We start from the raw sequence: 22,216 nt of genomic DNA, 5'->3' as shown, positions 1-22,216 counted from the left end.
GGGAGCAAGTTTATCAAGTAAGTGAAAGACATCAGCTGAGCAATTACTCATGTGACAGATGTACCTTTCTTGGTGAAAAATTCCTTGGAATATTTGCCATTCATGATGAGTTTACGAGGAATCTTCCCCAGCAGCTCAATGATCAACGCGATGTGATCTGTTTACAAAAGAAACAGAAGATAGCGATTACAGCCATTTACAACAAGCATTAGATGGAACTTTTACAACTATCGACTTGAATTGGTCATCTGTGATCCCACCAACTTATGTTTGTCCTTGATTTTAGTGAACATGTTTTATTTAGACCAGACATGCCAAGTCCTAATGTACCTGTATATTAAAGAGGGCATAATGGGTCTTTCTTTTTATTTGAAGTTTTTAAAGAGAGCATATGTTTTACAAAGTCTTGATTTTGATTTTTGAGCTCTACTAGAATAGGATTTTATGCTTGAATGTTCAAAAAACACATTCTCCATTGTTGCAGCTCCTCTTTTCCAAGTCTGTCAGTAACGCTCTGTTTAGTTCCTGTCTCTGTGAAGCCCCGCCTTCTGATAAGCACAGTGTGCTCTGATTGGTCAGCTGGACCAGTGTGTTTGGGGAAATCTAGACTTTCAAAAACCCATCTAGATAAGTCTGATTTTTGCAGGCGGTCTGAACACAGCTTAGAGGCTGCAACTTCTCCAGCGATTCAACTCCCAGTGCCACCTCCGTAATGACAGCTCAAATATTACACTGCGCTTGAGAAATGGATGCATTGGACGTCATTAGTGAACTTGCAATGGCTCTCGTTCAAGTGCTAATTAAAGGTCATAGTGTGATTTGCTCTCCCGATGTGTTTTTGATTCACTGCGGGTCTGGAGAAGTTGTCTGGGCGGAATCCAAACCATGGGGTTCGTACGGTCGTAAAAAAACCTGGAAAAGTCATGGAATTTTAAAATAGCAATTTCTAGGCCTGGAAACGGTTTGGAAAAGTCATGGAAATTTGTTTCTCCTATTATGACACGAATGGCTTCACATCAGCACATTGCATCTGCACTGCACACGTTTCGGAACAGTTGCCCAATCGGGACAGTGTTGCATCGTCACAAAAGTTGATCATTTTTCATATCAAAGTTAAGTCTTTAAAAAGTTTAAGCGATTCCCAGCAATATTTTTAATTCAGTGCTTAACTTTTCTGTGCGCACATAAAACCGCATCGCAAACAGCTCGCAAGTACCAAACTGAGTGATTTTTTTGTGGCTTATTGCGCTTAAATGGACAAATACACAACAAATATCTCAAAACGGCGTCTTGGTGTGTATCCTCGTAAACAAAGGTGTAGTGTTTCTGTACCTGAACACTACTATTAGATCTACCAAAAAAAAACACATTCATTTCTATTTATTCTATGGTATTTATTTGTGCAACTGCTTGTAATTTATTTGTTTTATTTTTCTGACTGTTTACTGACTTTGTAAATTCAATTCAAAATTTGAAATCAAGCTTCCCTGTGTCGTGTGTAAGATATTGCACAAAAATGACTCCAAAGTAAAAACACACACAGTACATAGAGCGAGAGTTTAGGATTTACCTGAGATAATTGTAATGCTAAAAAATATATATATATATATATATGCTTTTTAAATTACATTATCCAAAACAAAATTCATGCCCTGCTTTAATTGCTAATATTTTTTAAACAAATTTCAATACATTCGGTCATTCAATGGCATGACGTTATGTTCTCTGCATGGGGTAACCTTATTAAAAATAGCAAGCAATCAAATAGCATTAATAGTCATTAACTTCAGTTAAGATATATGATAAATTTGCTTATTTTGCATGTATACATAGACTTTCATGGAACATTAGGTCATGAATATTGCCTAAAAACAAAAAAAAAGGGAAATGTATTGGTAAAAATGTGTATGAACCCTGGCAGCCTGTGGAAGAATAATTACCTTCATCTCTGGAATAATCCTCTCCGGAGTGAGGCTCAAACAGGTAATCCCCTGTCGCCAGCTCAAATGCCTAGAGAGAGACACACTTTGAGAAGACGAATGTATGTGTGCGCGGACACAGCGTTCCTAGGATCCAGTTCTCTAGATGGTAGGTTGCTATCTGAAAGGCCAAACCAACCTTCTCACCCCTGCCCGAACTGAAGCCGCCACGCCGTGACAAGACTCTTTCGTTACGCAGCGGGCTTGAAATGCTGATACAGATGGAGTTTAACCTCTTTCTGTAGGGTCTGACCTTACTGTTCATTACGGTTACAAAATATTAAAGAAAATCTTTTGGAATAAAATTGAGTAATGAGTATTGAGTCATTACTTTAACAACATGCTAAAACAAAACTCTTTCGGAGTATCGGGTCATTACTTTAGCAACAGGCTAACACCAAACTCGGTCAAGTCTCCACATGGAAAGCTATTTGTGTCATGGAAAGTCGGTGCCTGTGTAGAGTACTTTGTTAGGATGCTGCTTTATAAGGCAGTTTACTAGGTTTTGCAAGAGAGACCAAGATGTTTTGGAACTGCACACTTCACCAGTGGAGTTTTAATCCATATTTCACAATCAAAAACAGTGTTTCTTATCAAAAAGCCTTCAAACGCACCATGCACGCTGTGCTCCAGATGTCAGCTGGGGTCCCGTACCCTGATCCAATCAACACCTCCAGAGAGCGATACTGCCGCGTCTGAATATCGTCTGTGAAGTGCTTATGCTGATGATGACAAACGAGAGTTACATTAGGAGGACCCAACCACTGAAAACCCATGAGGATATCACCATCTCGATCAGTCAGTTCAACTAATGCATCAATCAACAAGAATAAAGGTAAATGATTACAGAATCTTTGTTTTTGGCTGGACTCTCTCTTTAACTCTCTGATTGAGCTGGGTTTTTTTGTGTTATACATGCAAAGAAAAGTCCAGACTCACCACCCAGCAGGCGTTTCCCAGGTCAGCGATTTTCACCTGGATCTTATCAGCGTTTAGCGGCTCCAGAGGGTTGAGTAGCAGGTTTCCCGCAGCATTCTTAGCTGCAGTAAAACAGAAGCAGGAGAAAGACCATTTTAGAGTCAATAACACACACATTCTGGGTCGGCTCTTGTGAGGTTCAGTGTGTTTGCTGAATTATAAACGCTCGAGCACCTGTGGTTACACACTCACAGACAGACAGACAGAGAGAGAGAATGATATATAGATTGACAGACAGACAGACAGACAGACAGAACGTTCCTAGAAGTACCCGTTGTTTTTTGGCGTGTTCAAACTGCAGGAACTGGGAATGATTTTAGTTCTAGGAACGCCTTTTAGGGAAACTAATTTAGCTCCTGCTTCAGAGTAGGGTCTAAACCAGCACTATAGGAACTACCTATACTATAGGACGTTCGTATATGCAGATTGGCCGAACGCATGCGAAACACCAGCACTCGCCGTTTTTAAAAAGCGTGTAAACACAGATTCTAGCCTATATATTTGCTCTACAAACATGGCAAACAGTGACAGATGGATCTCTCAACCTTTACGCTAAGGAGAAAATCCAACACAACTTGAAACATGATTATGTATTTCTGCTCAGCTAGCGACACTGGGCATGAAGCACATGGCATACGCTAAAACCTTTTCATATACTGGTCTACTTTTTTTTTGTACATATACTTTATTAGACAGGACAGTTAAACAGATCGTAAACTAATGAACACGGAGAACGCGAGCAGTGTTTGCTCAGGCTCTGGCGTTTTCAGCGCTGTCACAACAACAAGCGCGGCTCACGTCACAGTTCCTACTGGCGGTGCGAATGAAACCAGCAAAACGGCCCTAGGGGAACCGCCCTGGTGACTAGTTCCTATAACTGCGTTCCAAGAACTACCCGGTGCGAAAGACCCTATAGATAGACAGAACGATAGACAGATACTGTCTGTCTTCCAAAAACCACAGACAAACAGACAGATAGATAGATAAACAAACATATAGATAGAATGATAGATAGACAGAACAATAGAATAATAGATAGAACGATAGATAAATGGATGGATGATATATATATATATATATATATATATATATATATATATATATATATATATATATATATATATATATATATATATCAGTGTTTCCTCTATGTTGATTAGTTAATGGCGCCTCGTCACAACAAAATTTTTGCCGCCACGGTAACGTTAGGGCTCTACAGTGCGACCATTTAACTCGCATTTGCGCCTAAATATGTCTGTGTGCGACCATAAAAAGATATTTAGGCGCACTTGTGCGACTGACCCGATCGAAGATTTTTTTTTGGCGGCTGCCAAAGCGAATTTTTGTCCCGCCAAAGTCTTATTTGACCGGTGTGTAATGTAGATAAACTGCTGCGCTTGTGACAGCTGGGCGCATGTTTAAAAGAACGAGAGAGAGAGAGAGAGAGCGAGAGCGCGCGCCCTCTGGTTCCAAGGTTCCACGTTTTAATGGATGGTTAAACGACTGATCTTTCCAACACTGAACTCACGAGACGTCTGAATCGGTGTATAACAGATCGGTAACACTTTACAATAAGGTTCCATTTATTAAACTCTAGTTATAACTACATTAGTTAACATTAACTTTTAATAAACTGCACTTCTACAGAATGTATTAATCTTTGCTAATGTTCATTTCAACATTTAATAGCCTACATTATTGAAATCAAAAGTTGTATTTGTTAACATTTAGTTAATGCACTGTGAACTAACATGAACAAACAATAAACAGCTGTATTTTTATTAAGATTAATAAAGATTAATACATTCAGTAACATGTATTGCTCATGGTTAATGTTAGTAATAAACTAATGTTAAATCAAACCATATTGTAAAGTGTTTCAAAAAAATAATTTACAGAACACCTTAAAATAAGAACATAAGGTGTGCGGCACACCCTTTAGTACAGCCTATATGGTTAGCAAGATTTAGCCTTAATAAACTACAGCATTTACAACTGAATGGTATTCAATTGTAGATGGTAGAAAATAAGACTATTAGTTAAAATAAACTTTTTAATGCTACTTTTTCTCTCTGCTTTTTTATATTGATATGATTATATACCAAAATAATCTATTAAAGAAGGATTTTATCTTACAAAGCTATGAAATCCAGAGGTAAAATCACAGCTTTTTTTTTTTTTTTTTAAGTGTAACACTTTTACCTCTGGATTTCATAGCTTTTAAGATAAAATCCTTCTTCCGTCCGAACAACCGGCGGTGGTTGTTCAGACAGACCTGCCCCCACTGCTAAAAAAAATGTATACACTGTATATACACACAAACGTGTGTGTGTGTGTGTGTGTGTGTGTGTATTAAGTGCAGTTAACTGTACGCCACAGTGTAATGCAATTTCCATTATATATTGTTCACTTTAAACCTAAATTTTGTTTTTCAAGAAGTCGTTTTTTTAGTCAAACAAACGTCCACATCATTTTTGTAGCCTGGTTTTATGTGCATTCATGCATGCTTGGCTCACTGGAGTATCTGAAGTTTATCTTGCTGAGACACAATGTTTGGTGAAACAGAAATACTCCTGACTATGCTTGTCTAACACTTAGTGATAAGAACATACACTTATGTGGCTGGGGAAAACATCACAACTCATTAAACAGAACAAGCACTCTGTCAGAGCAGCCGACAGTTTTAATAAACTGCCCCTGAGCTCTTGGACAGCTTGGGTCATGCACTTCTGCTGCGGTTTGCTCTGAGGCCTCTGCATTAAAACACTGGAAAAGAGGCAAAATGGCACATATCCAACTAATTATCTTTTAGTGAATTTTTATTGAGGTCTAAATAATGATCTGTCCAGACTTATTCATTACCATGCTTGTGAATTTAAAAATAATTTCCTGACTTTCCTGACTGTGGAACTCCATCTTTATAATCAACTTACTTCATCGTAGGGGTGGGCGATACACCGGTAGAGATTTAGGACCATCTTCTCTATCATGGTTACGCTCACGTCACATGATTTTGCTGTGTGGTCAGGAAAGCTTAGCGTTTGCATGCGTTTTTTAACCGCAATAAGCATTGAAAGAACGCATTTCGTAATACGCGCGTGCTGTCTCTCTGAACGACATGAAGCTGCTGCTCGCAGAGCATGTGAGAACTGAGCTGAGTGCTTTTTACCGCCTAAATGGGCTAGAACAGTTAAATACACATACCTATGTGTCAAAATAACCATGTATTTGCAAGTGTAAACAGCAATTTGTCTGAAGTAAAGAAAACGCACGAGTATAATGGCTCTGTGATCTGTCGAGACTCATGTTGATCAAAACAACAAAAGAATCAATCTCTTGACTGAATCGGTTTCGTAACTGTAATGAGAATAAATGTATATTTACACAGTGAAGACTATGCAGTGCTTTTTTTTTCCTCATACATTTGATTGCTTTATACATTTTATGTAGTATTTCTTATTTATGCTTGAAATGTTTCAGTTAGGTCTATTTCATTTATCAGTGTCTACTGGTCTTCAGTAAGCTTGAGAGTTTTTTTTAGGCTATTTTGATATCATAAAAACCTTATTTAAATCAAATGAACTATAACATTATCGTGAAATAAAATGACTCGTATCGTGATATAAGATTTTGGTCCTATCGCCACCCCTACTTCATCGAAAGCATGTTGTATGTGAACTGTCCCTATCCTGGATTAATACTGCTATTAAACAGTGCAAAAAAAGGCTGTTTTAGTATGTTAGCAAAACCAGTTCAGCGTTAGGAGACTCTAGGAAAACACACAGAGGCGGAGAGAGAGGGAGGGCAGTTAGTAAGGCGCAAACAGAGAATTAAAGAGAGGGGCATTCCTCCAGCGAGGTCTCCGCACTGACCGTCCTTCAGGCTCTCCTCCTCTGTGACCGCCTGCGCGCTGGGGTCCACCTCCATGGTGAGGCCCACCTCCGCCCTGGGGCCCTCAACAGAGCCGTTCAGCTCCGCCGTGGGGCTCTCTTGATCCTGCACCCTAGGGCACTGTGACTCAACCATGCCACAAATCAAAGGTCCATTACCGTCTGTGGCGGCAGGGGACGGAGGACTGGGCTCTTTCTCTTCGGTGCCGTTGCATGCTGGGTAAGGGTTAGTAGGGTCGGAGCCCTCGGTGCCGCTGTCGTAGGGGTTCACGGGGGTGTCGTCCTTCATCTGCTGCTGGAGATCGAGGCTCTGCTCGTCCTCAAGGCCCGGGCTGTGACCGTTGACGCCACCTCTGAGCTGAGACCAACTGTCTGAGACACCATCTGCAGTGGAAAAAAGTTCAAAAGTTTGGATTTCAATACAATCTCTGAGTTGAAACGCTAATATATCATGGCACAAGACTCGAAAGCGTAGCAACACCAGTCATAATTGATGAAGACAGTAGCTGGAAGCATGTTTTTTTCATAACGACTGGGATGTGGCTACACTCAGAGAAGAGCAGCAGAGATTCTGCAACACTACAGATATTGCACAAATATGTGCGCCTACTGAGCCAGTTAATAATGATATCCTCAATTGCATTAACAACTGCTTTAGATTTACATGAACTTTTCAAGAAAGAAGAAATGTGGTGTTTGCCTGTGCTTGACGATATATTGCTAAGTTGTTGCTGAATATATATATATATATATATATATATATATATATATATATATATATATATATTAGGGATGTCCCGATCCGATCCACGGCATCGTGCCGATACTGGCCCAGAACGCTAGATCGGATATCGGAGGGGAGAAAAAAATATGATCCGATACCTATTAGGGGTGGAACGGTACATGTATTCGTATTGAACGTACGTTCGTCACGGTTCGGTGCATGGATTTACACGGAGAATACACGGTATAAAAATAAATAAAACTTGCGTGCAACATTAATTAATGTAATGCGGAACTACTGTTAGATACACGCATAGACATATGCGGGTTCTTTAGGGACACCTAATCTGTAGCCCCGCCTTAGCTCTGAACGCGCGTCTATTTTGCTTCAAACGCTCGCTTTATCATTATACGCGCACGGCGTGTCCTATTCGCTTTGGACGCGCGAATAGATTAAAATTGTTCAAGCATCGAACTAGATACGATAGACGCGAATTTGACGCTCTATTTGCGTTTGGTGTGAACGCAGTAAAATGAACAGGCTGCGATGTCAAGATTGCAATGCTGGAATGTGTGTGTGTGTCAGAGAGAGAGAGAGGCACGGGCGCGATCGAACAGTGGAAACATAAAAACATACTCCGTCATTTTGTTCATACAGGACATCATTAAAACTGCAAAAAGTGTTTAGCCTACTTATATTTGTGTAAAACACAACATTGTGCTTTTGTCAAACTGTAAACTCTTGTCAAACTGTAACCTACAACTGTCACCCAACCAAAATCTCACACACACACACACACACAGAGAGAGAGACACACACACGCTGTTTAAAAGCAAAAATTATCTCATCTTTTGGACATTCATCATATTGCATTGGTTTTCATTTCTTGTCCTAAAACAGAGCACTAATCTATTTATTTTGAAGTTACACATTCTACATTGATTAAAAAAGAAAATCAAATGTGTTTTTAATGGTAGTATTATTTTATACAGAAATAAATGATTTATAATTCAGATGAGAATAACGTTAAAGTTAATTAAAATTTTAAGGAAACAAATATATTGATTTGAAATCTAGCAAATTAATTTTAAATTCATTCAGGTACAATTACCAAACATATCTCAAGGTCTTTTGAATAAAGGGTGGCAGTCTTTCATTATCAGCTGTTGTTGTGGACTATCTACTGGAGAAGTATTTGTTCTCCATTTGAGTGAGATGTTTTTATGTGGCTAATTGAGCAAAGAGCTTCCATATATTTTATTATTAGTAGTATTAGTTCAAGAATAAAATAAAAATATCGGATTGATATCGGTATCGGCAAATAGCCAAAGCTACGGTATCGGTATCGTATCGGAAGTGAAAAAGTGGTATCGGGACATCCCTAATATATATGATGTCAAAGCTGTATTCAATGTCACATGATCCTTCAGAAATCATAGTAAAATGATGATTTTTCTGCTCAATTATCATCAATTAATATTGGCACTAAAATGACATTTTTATATATTTTTTGCTATATTGATTGAATAGCAAATTAACTGCAATGTTGTTATTGTTAAATAAAAAGAAAACTAAAACTATTAAAAATCATGTTTGTTAACTGAAATACAGCTTAAATAAAATGAAATATATTTATTACTTATTCAAAAAGCATACTTAAACTAGAAATTTTTAAAATGACAAATTATTCCTTGGCAACTAACTGAAATAATAAGTAAAACACTTGCTAAAAATGGTAATTAGTAAACTAATAAAAATGTCATAAGCACATAAAAAATTACAAATATCTAAATGAAAACTGAAATGTAAAAATAAAAGCTAATTGAAAATATTAATAAATACTACAATAGTATACAAATAATACTAAACACTCCCCTTTGATCATTTTTAAGATGAATATCTTTGTAATGTAATAAGTTGCAAGGTTTCCTACATAATTTGCAGCGTTAACCTTGAGAGAATCTCTTTAATACGCAAGCAAAATACACCCGAATGATTCAGAATCAAATAGAGAGCTTGTGAAATGTGTCTCAGCTCTATTGCTTACAAGCCTTGCTCTAACCGCAACTAATACTAATAATCCAGTGTTTGAGTCCTGCATCCCTCACCCAGTGTGGCCTCAGCTGTGATGTCATGCAGTGTGTGACTGCTGGGGACTGATGGGGTGCTGTCGGGCGTCTCCGTTTCATCCTCCTCTTCCTCCTGTCCTCCCTCAGGGCCTTTCTCCAGTCCCTCGATCTCCAGAATCCTCTTCTCCAAGAGCTCAGCCTGACGCTTCTGTTTCTTCTTCATCTTTTTCTTCTTGTTCTTGGACATTTTGGCCATCTGAAGGAGATTTTATAAATGAAGATGACTTGACTTGACTTGAGAGAATCTTGTGATTTTTCTAATCTTCTGAACAATCCATTGAGACAAACAACGCAAGACGAGTTGTGAGTGTTGAGTGTCGAGTTGAGTGTTTGTATGGATAACAGATGTGGAAAAGTAAATTAAATCCGGTGACTTCACAGTCATTTATTTGTGTGCGAATCTGCGGCTGATAAGCAATAAGGGAGACGCTACAAAACTAATCTCAGAGGAACACTCACTTGTTTTGGGGCCGGAGCTGTGCTCACTGCAGTGGAGAAAGAGGATGAGAAGAGAAGACAACATCAGCATCTTGTTGCGCACAATCAACGTCATGAAAGCTGGACATTTCTCAGTAGCTACACAGAGTTCAAAAGTAGAGCACATGAGCTTCTCCAGAGATTCACACTGTGGGAATTTGCCATCCTTCAGTTGTTTGGAGGAGCACATGAGTCACTGCTCTCCATTTAGAAACATCCCGCAGACTTTACGTCACTCTGAATAACGTATCAATGGAGATGTTCAATGCTGAGCTGTCAGAGGAGGTGAATGGATGTGAGGTTACTAAGTTACAGCTAAATAAACCTGCAGACGGCACCACAACAATTTCATGTAAAAAATCAGATCAATAAGAATATACTGTACGTAACAGAACATTCATAAACTCCCTGACCCGGTTGAAATGTTAAATACAAGGTTTTCGACCATCGCATTTCCAGTTATTTGTGATTTCTAGCTAATAAAAAGCTTAAGAATAACTTGATATTCTTATTGTTTATCCATTACTGTACCTTCAGTTTGGGGGCAGTACGTTGTTTCTTCATTTTATTTTTATAATTCTTAAAAATGTAATTTATTCCTGTGATCAAAGCTGAATTTTTAGCATCATTACTCCAGGTTTCACATTAAAATGTTAGTTGTAATATATATTTTTATAGTTATGGTCTTTGTATAAATCAAATTCACAAATACTCTACAACACAAACATACTGCAAGTTTCAGAACTCAAACCTTTAAACCAGTTTAAAATATGAATTATTCTCTTCTACCCTTTAATCAAGGTGTTGTTTGAACAACTCATGTCTGTCCATCAATCACAGGCGTGATAAAGCTGAGGATAAAGATGTCATGTAAGACCATCAGTGGATGTCAAGTAGAGAGTAAAAATAAGGATAGAAAATTATCATTTTTATACAAATATTGAATTTTTATGCACTTTGCAAACTTAATAAACTAACTTCAAGAAACATAATATAAAAGAGCATTTCAATATTGTGGGTATTTTTATATATTTCGCCAGCATTTGTGCTTGATTACTGACCCTAGTGGGAACTCTACTAATAATCTAAACGTTGTTTCTCTTGCATATCTGAGAGGAGATCTTGGGGTCACCTGCGGATCCAGAAGGAGGCGGAGCTCCAGATTTCTGCCACTCGGTGGCCTCCGCCGCCAGTCTCTTGACATACGCCTCATTCACATCCATCAGGATGTTCTCTGGCTTTATATCAGTGTGAATGATCTTACACTTGGTGTGCAGGTAGTCCAGGCCTTGCAAAACCTAGAGAGAGAGAGAGAGAGAGAGAGAGAGAGAGAGAGAGAGAGAGAGAGAGAGAGAGAGAGAGAGAGAGAGAGAGAGAGAGAGAGAGAGAGAGAGAGAGAGAGAGAGAGAGAGAGAGAGAGAGAGAGAGAGAGAGAGAGAGAGAGAGAGAGAGAGAGAGAGAGAGAGAGAGATGTGAATTGCATTTGACTTTCTGTACAACCAAACTAAACGACAATGAATGAAAGATATGCACCTGTCGTATAATGCTCTTGACACACGGCAGTGGCAGGCCCTGGTAGTTGGACTTAATAATCCACTTCAGCAGATGGTGGCCGAGGACTTCAAACACCATACACACATCTGACAGCGCATGTTAAAGGGAAATGATGCTGAACATATCTCTGGAGAACAAATTCCAGCTCTTCCGGGAACACAAGCCAAAAGCTCCAGCTCAGTGCGAGCTGTTCTCCACAAATAAAGAGAGCGGGAGCTGAACTGAATCTGGGCAGAGCGCCGAGTCTCACAGCTGTGGATCAAGAGATCGAGCGGCAGCTGAAAACTGCGCCTAAAAGCAAATATAGAGTACACTAGAAACACACCTGTGGATGTCTCAAATGATTTATGCATGTGTGTAGGCTGTGTTCTCAGTACTGAAAGGATACGGGTCCCGTTCACGCCTGAGATCTTGAAGTCGTCCAATAACTGCACCACTTTCTCCCTGCTGGGGTCATTCTGGTCTGTGTTCCTGACCTGAATCCACCAGACGGGGATCGGAGAAAACAACTCTTCAGTTAAGACAGATTTCCAGGCAACATTTCAAAACCATTTTCTTTGGTTTGTTACGAAATAAACCGCGTTCTCATTCGCTGAAACTACTTTCCTCAGGCCATGTTGGCTACGACTGACTTTTTTCCACCGCAGTGTGTTATACTCTCAAATTCATCTGACACTAAATGGTCTTGTTTTCTACGGCAGCGCTGGCGTCGGGGTAACTCACCGCTCTCAGGAGCTTGATCTCATCGAGTGCTGTTTCTGTGTAGTGCTCTGCGCTCTTAACCACTTTCATGGCCACAAAACGCTTCCCTCTGCAACCAAAACAATAAAATTACCTCCAAGTACACATACTTCAAATACATAAATGGTATTACTGAAAGAGAAAAACCATCAGGTAAGTGAACATACTGTGTGTCCCAAGCAAGCCAAACAGTGGAAAAATGACCCCATCCCAGCTTGCGGATTACGTGGTACCGTCCATTGAACAGGTCGCCTATTTTCACATGGTGATATCCACCTAGAACATGTTGGGGTTGTTAGAAAACACTGCTAGAAACAAAACATCTGGAATTATTTGAGAATCAGGGTACAAAACGAACACTGGTTATCTGTCGATTTATTCAAAAATACAATTTATTAAAAACAAAATTCATACAAACAATACATTTCTTCAAAGACTTCAAAAAGAAAACCTTGAGAAGTTTGGCATAATCCTTAACTATTGCTTCTAAAGAAGAAGAAAAAAATTTAAAAACCGCTTCGCTGCTTGCTTAATGCTTTGAAAAAAAACATGTGGTGAGAGCAACATGCAGAAACATGCAGAAAATAAAATCACAGAGAGGATTTGATTTTTATGATCAAGTCAAGGTTATTCATGTTGTAAAATGTCACACAAATTAAAGAGCAGCAATTAATTATTCATGATCTTTGTTCACTGATATCATTTGTATATCAAACTGATTTTCAGAGAAACAAAATATCACCCATTATAACCCAACCTGGGATTTGATCAAACGTTTACTTTGTTTGAACTATTTATTCCAATAAAAACGGCGACTGTTTTTTCCAGGTATGCAAGTTCCAGGTTTGTTGTGCTTGTTTGAGGGTTGCACAATTTGGCAATAAAAAATCATACTGTGATTATATATTATAATATGACTATAAAATAATGATAATTATTATTATTATTAGGATAATTATAATGATTTTTATTGCATAAAAAAATTAAACAAAACAAGAAAAATTGCATTTGTAATAATCTGGAATGTAATAAAAACAATAATAAAATAATTTTTTTATATTTTTAATTGTAAATAATATTAATACAAATAATTCTATTTTTTCCCAGTACAACTGTAAGCTTACAATACTAATATTTATATGTCTTATTTTCTTAATTTTCAAACGTTAAACAGGTAAGCTTTTATTCTGGCTGAAAACCACAGGGAACCCTTAAAGTTTCTCATTTGCAGACAACAGATTTATAAATGCTTCTCATTACAGATCTAGTGTAATGTTGTTTATAAGCGACCCAATAGAGAATTATGCCACTCCGAGTCACTGAAAACACTGGATCATGAGTTGCTTGTGTGCAAAAAGATAAGTGCTGCTCATCAATCTATAATGTGCAGCGCATATCTTAATTTCATTAAATCGCAGCCTTTGTGATTTTATAATCACACTAAACCATATCGTGATTTTGATTTTATTTCGACTAATCGTGCAGCCCAATAGCCAAGTGTGGCAAATAATTATTTTGAATCCTGTTTATGATACTAGTGTTTTCCAAATAATTACCTAGACTGTGGCGGTCCTGAGTCTAATCTGACCCACCACAGTTTCATAATGAACCGAAAATATTATAAAATTTCTCATAACAACATAAAAGTCTCTAATGTTGTTTTGTGCCATTGCTTTGGCAAAGTATCTGTCAAAAAAACTAAAAAGTGCGATATCACCTTGTGCCCTTACAAAATAGCAAATCACTGCGATTTAATTAAATAGCCTAAGCATAATCGTAGTGCACGTTGCGTTTCCTGCGCCTCAGAATGGCTCAGTTCACAGTGAATGAATGCAGTGAACTCCATCTCTGCATGTGCTGTGAGTTTAGCACGCATTTGGGAACGTAGCGGGAAACAGTTACGCACTTTCACATTTGCATAATTTCCAACATTTTTGTGTGGAGATGTTTACACTACAGCAGGGGTTTTCAAAGTGTGGGCCGCACCTCCCCAGGGGGGCGCCAGAGCATACCAGGGGAGGCGCGGAGAGTGGTAAAAAGTATAGCCTAATAATTCGTTTAAATTAATAAATTAAAAAAGTTAAATTGTTATTATTCTGAAAATAAGGCCTTGTTTACACTGCAGGTCTTGATGCCCAATTCTGATTTGTTGCCTTTATCCGATTTTTTTGACCGTCCGTTTACACGTTCTTTCAACTGTGACCCATATCCAATTCATGCGTTTACACTCGCCATACTATCTGAAACATCGCGCATGCTTAAAGTGTTAAAATCTCTTGCACAGATGGACGAGCGTGAAACATGCTTGATGCTAGCTCTGCGATATAAGCAAAGTTAGCCGAACATCACCATGATTTTGAGGCAGAGGAGTGCCATATAAAAGTGCCATCACTGCAGCCTGTGCTCATGCTTCAGTTGTTGAGTGCGAGAGAGATCTCAGGACTCGTGGGAGCAGATTCTGTTTAAATATTGGCTTTAGCGAGGAGCGGTCGGTCCGAAATTTTAGGATGAGCAAGCCAACCTAAAATATGTTGTGCCAACGTTTGTCCACATTCCTCTCCTACGACGACACGACGTTTCGTTCCTTCGCAGAATTGGTTTCTCTCGTCATTAAACCGCGGAGACGTAGATAATGCCTCAGAAAATCCGATCTGCCTGTTAACATGACAGTCGCATTGGCACATATCTGATTTACTTCCACATATGAACGAGGCCTGAAACCGATCTCGAAATATCCGAATGCATGCGTTTCTTTCCTGTTTACACGTTCATAGAACACATCCGATCTGTGTCACATATGAGCAAAACATCGGAATTGGGTCACATTTCACTGACAGTGTAAACGAGGCCTGCACTTTTCATGTTAACACAAACAATGATAAAAGTGAGGAGTTAAGAGTCTGACATTGCTATGTGTGTGTGTGTTTGCGCCATTGTGTAAGTTGTGTCAAAAGGGAGTTTTCACTGTCTTAGACTTTGAAAACCCCTGCACTACAGCATTTCACTATTTGTAGAGACACGTTTTTACGTTTTAAGTCTAGTTTTCCGCCAGAAAAAAAAGGCTCAACCGCAGTTTCCGTCAAAATAAAAGCTCAAGGGTTTTTCTCCTGCAAATGTAGAAATTAGGGCAAAAGTATTGCACTTTCCCTACTGTAGCGCAAGTGACATACATACATATATATATATATTTTTTTTTTTTTTTTTTACAGTGCATTTGTTTTACAATATATGGCTATTACTGCTATAGGAATAATAATACAAATAATATTAATTACAATATTATTATTATTATTATTATAATCATTCTAATTGTTTCACTTTCTAAAACACCAGTGTGAATGTAATGTAGACTGAGAAACTATATCACAACTTAAAAGAAGGTTAAGTCAGAAGTTAAGAAGGTACAGTACGTCAATTTACTTTGTTCAATTTGCACATTGAACATGGGCTGGACACCTCAAAGTGAACACCAGACTGATTAATTTAACCTCCCTCCCCCCTAGAGGGAACGAGGGCCACCCACCACAGTCTCACAAAATCCTGTGGGAAACACTGTATATGCATATAATATGCTTTGACTGTCCACATGAATCTCTCCCAGTGCTGTGAGTACAGGACTCCTACCCTTGCAGTAATCATTAGGGTCCTCTTGCTCTTCATCATCTGAGCCCAAGATCTCCTCATCTTGCTCCTGCAGGGAGTCAGGCTGCTGCGCGGCTCCCCTCGGGTGGGGATCAGGCCTGGAAGAACCAAAGCTTATCGTTAGAAAACAGATGCAACAACGGCCACCTCTGGCTCCGGTCAAACGTCTTCACACATCTCATTCTAGATGCGCTTCTAGATGTTACAGGAAGGCAGACAAATATTATCCAATGCCTTTAAAATGCTGTTACTGACGATAATTGAAAATCCTTTGTGGGGTTTGCTGCGTTTACAATTTAATACCACCATTATTTTGCTATTGCATCTATGGATGTCCACAGGGGCTTCTCTAGTGTGAGGGTCAGACATTTATGAAACCTATAAATCAGTGCAGGTGCAAACCGAAGGGACTGTAGTGATATTGCAGAATCAGAGAGTCCTATCTCAGCAGGAGCTGTGAAGGAAATCTTAAGAGGCGTCAAGCTAAGCGAGATCTTAAAGAAGTCAGTCTTTTTGAGTCGTGCTGCTGCAGCAAACTTAAAGGGATAGTTCATACGAAAATTAAAATTATGTCATCATTTACTCACCATCATGTCATTCCAGAGCTTTCTTTCTCATGTGGAGCACAAAATATGATATTTTAGAGAATACTATTTTGAAAATATACAATGAAAGTGTCACTCCTGCTTTACCAGACAAGTATGAATGTGATTTATAACACTTTATATATATAAAAAATATTTGAAACTTACTAAATCAATTGCTATGCCTATTTTGTAATTGCAATAAAACGATAAAGTACATTTGAATGAGAGAATTTTAATCATCCATCTCCTGTCACCATGTCGTGATACAGTATGTAGGTCGAAGGGCCTTGTGCCAAGATTCAGAGTGACACTACAAGACCAGACACTGTACAATTTTGCCAATCTGTTTGTTTTAATCATAGACTTGTGATTCATGAATTCTACCTGCATTGTATCTGAATATCTCATTGACCTTTTCAATATCATGCTACTCGCTGTGTTATTTCCATTGGTTGGCTGCACCAGCAGTGGGCATTAATGCGATTAGATATGCGGCTTTGTGCCGTTCCCGCTGATGAGCTAGCCTCGCTGCGTAGCGTAATCTCTCTCGAGCAATTGGCAATTTTCTGCATCCTAAACTGGGCTCTCGACTGCGGCTTGGAAGGTCGAAACAAGTCCAAAATAACATAAGCCTTTACAAGGACACTTTCTGAATTCTCGATATGGCTCATGAACATTGCGCAAAGAACGTCTGAAGCAGCGGATTAAATGCGCTGAAGATCCCACGTCAGGTTTGTTTCTATGTGAAGCTATACATCAAGATTCTGATCTAAATAAACAGGTTCAGAGGGAAATAAAAATATGCAAGAATTATGAATAAATGCAGTTAATCAGAACAACCTGAGAGCAGAGAAAAAGCTTCTTCACAAAAATCCCAGGCAACACAAACATGAAATTGTTTAATTGAGAAACGGTTATCTCTGTCTGCTTGCCAACTGAATCAATTTTGCGCTTCATGCGTCAATGAGTATTTCAATAATGAAGGCACCACCTGCGACAAATACACGGCAAACATTGACTTCAGATCGCAGGGATTTACAAATTCTGCTCGTCACTTGAGTTGATTAATTTTTGATTGATGCAAGCAAACTTTGCAGTTAGCTAAAAAACAGTACATGCATTCTAATGAACATGTTAATAGTCCAAAACGATTGTGTAGTTGGTGCGAAGGGCTGAACATGGAGGGTGTTACACCAGAAAACAATTAATTTAGCCAGATCCTAGATAATTAGAGGCTGTGCTAGAGGGAGTTAATTAGTGGAGGTATGCATGAATGCTACGCTGGTCAGAGGGGAGAGCTGTATGTACGTACACACACACACACACACGCTCCTGGCTCAGAGCAGATGTTGAAGCACAGCAGCCACGTCGTCAGAGAAGAGATGAGTTTTTGAGAAGAAATGTTTTTGGTTAAAGATTATGAGGGCACATAGAACAAAAAATAGATGTGCACGGATAAGTCATTTACAATAAACACTGCAATATTCCATGAAAAATAGTCCATTTTGATTTCATTGTGACTAAGTTTCCTTTAGGCGGTCATTAGTCGAGGGTATGGACAGATGTTTTAGATTCTTAGGGGCGCTCCAATCCATTGGCCACAGATTGGTATCGCCAGATAATCACATTCTATGACTTGATCGGTAGCCACTAAATTTGTCCAATCTCATGAACTGATCGCAATCTGATAGCATAAAACAAACAAGTTGACAGGGACTGCTGAATGTTAAAGGGGTCATCGAATGCAAAACTCTCTTTTATATGGTGTTTGCATTTAAATATCTTTGCAGTGTGTGGACAACCACCATTCAATGAAAAAAATCCATTCACTCCTTTTTTTTTTTTTAAGGAGTACTCATATTTTCTGAGCAATATGATGAGCATCATATCCTGTTTTTCCATCCTCAAATTAAAGGGTTAGTTCACCCAAAAATGAAAATTCTGTCAGTAATTACTCACCCTCATGTTGTTCCAACCATGCAAGTCTTTCGTTCATCTTCGGATCACAAATTAAGATATTTTTGATGAAATCTGACAGCTGTCTCACTCCTCCATAGGCTTTCAGAGGGACCGAAACTCGCCGGCCCAGAATAGTTATTAAAAACATCGTTAAAATAGTCCAAGTGACTACAGTGGCTATACATTAAGTTTATCATGCGACGACAATACTTTTTGTGCGGAAAATTGCAATTTCAACTATTTCTGAAGTGCTTCATTTATAAAGATCACCGCTTTCTCACATAAACAGCTCCTGCACGAGAGAATAATTGATTCTCGAGCCATCGATATCAAACAATTCAGCACCATCGCCACGGACAGCGCCGGGTAACGTCGCACGTAAGAAGGTATATCTTAAGCAGCTTCCTAAGGTATGGTTCGGGGAACACACTTAGGAACATAAACACCTTTGGTAAGATATATCTTTCGAGCTCTCTTAGCGCGCTAAGAGTGAGCGTTATCGGGAAACCGGGCCTGGAACGGTAATCTGAGAGCCGACAGTAATTAACGCAGAGGCATCACTGCAGACATAACTTCTCCCTGCACCGCAGTTAATGAGACAAGCCACTGAAATAATACGCAAGTTAGAGAAATCACATGTTTTCAAGTGGTATATTTCTGCATGGCAGAAATGCATCAACCAGTAGAGATTCTCCTGTATCATTTATACTATGCTAGATATATTTGTGTGGCAATCAGTGGGCAGGACCTACATAAAATATAGAGCGGGGCATTTCTTAAACAAGGAAGGACTTGTTATTAAGTAGTTTTGATGAGAACAACGTGATTCGGAGTTTAGTTATTTGCTGTTGCCAAGCAATGTCGCAACTTACTGCAGACATATAGAATTGAAGTGATGTGCAGTCTAGGGTGAATGTGCACAACGTGCCTACCCTGACACCACACCCATTAGTGCTTGTTGAAGCACATGTCCTCCTTAAGAGCTTCAACTTTTCTGGAAAAGCTTTCCTCTAGTAAGTTGTTCCAACATGGATGCAGAGATTTGCTTTCATTCAGACATTTCAAGTGCATCATTGAACAGCATTTCGAGTCATGCCATGGGAAAGCAGTCAAGTTCTTCATATACAATTAAATTAAATAGAAATCCTTGATTAATACTACTACTAATACATGTATTATTCTTTATAGAAATGTTTTGATATGAAGAAAGACAAAAACAAAAATCATTCTCTAACCACTGTTTAGTTTGTGGAAACCATGGAAATGTGGTCTGTCTTCAGATAACTGATCTGTTGCAGGAGGGATGGATAAAGACTGTGAAACCCAAACGTCTGGAGAGATTGTGGGTGGTCCTATTTTCTACTGTTGTCAGCTTACACAGCACAAAGCAGTCGAAATAACAGAATGCCTTGCATTTCATTGGTGTCAGTCTAAATATTCGCCTGCCCTTTCAGTGCTGTGTGGACAGGACATTGGTTATTTTGCTATTTTTGCCTGTTATTTCGATGACCTAAGGCATAAATATTCAAAGAACAAATATTCACCACAACCAAGACTAAGAATCAAAACAATGCATGTTTTGTTTGATTACATTTTCAAGAGTAGAGGGATTTTTTTGTCCATTTAACTTTTACATTGGTGGAAAATACCGATATTCCCACCCCAGCTCACGCCATTGGTTAAGTCAAAGTTGCTATAGCCTACAAATGGCTTACTTTTAGGCTCTGCTCCAAATGGCACCCTAAGCCCTTGCAATCTTCCTCCGAGTCCACACTTTCATGACTTTGACTGTTGGGTAGAAGTCTGCCGACGGAGATGGCTTCAGTGTGGGCTCGGCGAAAGTGTGCAGAAGGTGGTGCTCATGAGCCTTCTGAAACCTAAAATGACAATGTCATTTTCTATGGTCTTGTGGACTCAACGGACATGAAGAGTGCCATTTGGGACAGGGCCATAATTGTCTCAGCATATTTAACTGGGCTAAAAGAAAGAATGTTTGCATCAAAATGAATTGCACACTTCAGCTTTAAATTAGCAATGTAACGGAAGTAACGATAGATCTTTCATATTGTGATGTATATACATTGATTGCTGACTGGATGGAGGCAGATCTGAACGAGAGCTTTGTTGATTGTAAGAAAGGGCGGGGTTTAAACGGACCAAATGATTGGAGAAGATTGGAAGATCAAGCCATTTTGACGACATCATGAAGACACACTAAGATCAATAACATGCTTATTTTTTTTTATAGAAAGCATGAATTTCATTTCATGTTGACTTCTTGTATATGTAGACTCTTATGCAAATTTCTATAAAAGCAAATCAATTACACTGCTATCAGCAAATGGAATGTAAAGCACATATAAAAATAATCAGACCAGAAAACAATAACTGGGTCCAGCAATGAATCACTTCAGGAAAAGAGTGGATAAGAGAAACATGGGGTTGAGTGCCTTATTCACCACAGTAAGAAAGCAGTCTCTACGACACTCAACAAATTCTCATCCGACTGGAATTTGACCATTGAGTTGCCAGACAAAAATTCTGATCAAGTCAGGGATTTACCAGTCAGAATACAAGATGCTCATGCAAAGTTGCACACTAAAAAAATCTAAATGATGATGAAAATTATGAAGGCACTGACCAGAATAAAATTCTTACTGGTAAAGACGTCAAGGTGAGTTGAGGTTTGTTCGTTTTGTGGCAGCTCCTGCTTAGAATGCAAGAGGCATGGATATCTAAATATCTAGAGGACTGGAAGAACCTTTTTGGCTAGTATATAGAAATTCAGGAACACAAAGGGCCTGCACATGTGCTGACAACTGATTCTTCAGTCAAAAAACGTTATCAGAACCAGCAGAAACACTGAATCCTCTAATTCAGTGGCTCTCAGTTGTAGTCCTGGAGTAACCTAGAACTGCACATTTTGGATTCTCCAGGACTCAAAACCACTGTTCTACTTACTTGATCCTTTAAAGCGCAATAATACAAATTAAAGCGAGTAATAATTAATCTGTTCGTTTAAGCTGGCAGGAAGCAATAGAGGATATGCTGGAGGGGGATGTAATCTACTGTTAAACAGGGCTGGGCGATATGACCAATATCTCATATCACGATATAAGTCATCTCATATCCCCATAACGATATATATCACGATATTCACCTTATTTTCCACGACAACAAGGGTGACGCCATTACGCTCATTTGTAGATTAGTAACGAGCCGTTAACAAAATACAACGAATCTTGCATGATTACCATTGGCCACCTATATATGTCATATTTCTTATATTTTAGTATCGTTTACTTTGTGATATGGACCTAAGGGTCTGAAATAAAGAGTGAATGAATGAATGAATATTCACAATAGTACAATATATTATGGTACATTACAGTCTTACAATAGCTCACATTATTCCTGTAAGGAGGCCAGCTAACGTTAGCTACATCTCTCATTCAGATATTGACATTGACCTATGTAGAGTTAGGAGATTTTTGTATACGGTCTCGGTTTTAATGCATCTCTCTTTTTCACACTGTTCTAAGTATGAGTGTCATCA

The 22,216-nt window shown here is 38.8% G+C and overlaps 1 protein-coding gene across 3 annotated transcripts in view; it reads right to left on the bottom strand.

The window, feature by feature from the left end:
* srpk1b (SRSF protein kinase 1b) overlaps nucleotides 1-22,216 on the bottom strand; it is a 51,064-nt gene that overhangs the window by 1,550 nt on the left and 27,298 nt on the right. For all 3 annotated transcript variants that reach the window (XM_084394836.1, XM_084394835.1, XM_084394834.1), the window contains 13 exons: nucleotides 16,097-16,212; nucleotides 12,640-12,748; nucleotides 12,455-12,542; nucleotides 12,120-12,207; nucleotides 11,711-11,817; nucleotides 11,310-11,475; nucleotides 10,160-10,185; nucleotides 9,680-9,896; nucleotides 6,830-7,231; nucleotides 2,919-3,019; nucleotides 2,594-2,701; nucleotides 1,941-2,010; nucleotides 65-157 (listed from right to left, as the gene is read on the bottom strand). In XM_084394836.1, coding sequence (XP_084250962.1) covers nucleotides 65-157; nucleotides 1,941-2,010; nucleotides 2,594-2,701; nucleotides 2,919-3,019; nucleotides 6,830-7,231; nucleotides 9,680-9,896; nucleotides 10,160-10,185; nucleotides 11,310-11,475; nucleotides 11,711-11,817; nucleotides 12,120-12,207; nucleotides 12,455-12,542; nucleotides 12,640-12,748; nucleotides 16,097-16,212 — 1,691 coding nt within the window. The remainder of the gene's footprint in view (nucleotides 1-64; nucleotides 158-1,940; nucleotides 2,011-2,593; nucleotides 2,702-2,918; nucleotides 3,020-6,829; nucleotides 7,232-9,679; nucleotides 9,897-10,159; nucleotides 10,186-11,309; nucleotides 11,476-11,710; nucleotides 11,818-12,119; nucleotides 12,208-12,454; nucleotides 12,543-12,639; nucleotides 12,749-16,096; nucleotides 16,213-22,216) is intronic.

The sequence above is a fragment of the Rutilus rutilus genome (genome assembly GCF_951802725.1).
Source record: "Rutilus rutilus genome assembly, chromosome: 22".
NCBI classification, from domain to species: domain Eukaryota; kingdom Metazoa; phylum Chordata; class Actinopteri; order Cypriniformes; family Leuciscidae; genus Rutilus; species Rutilus rutilus.
This window is presented reverse-complemented; position numbering and strand designations above follow the sequence as displayed.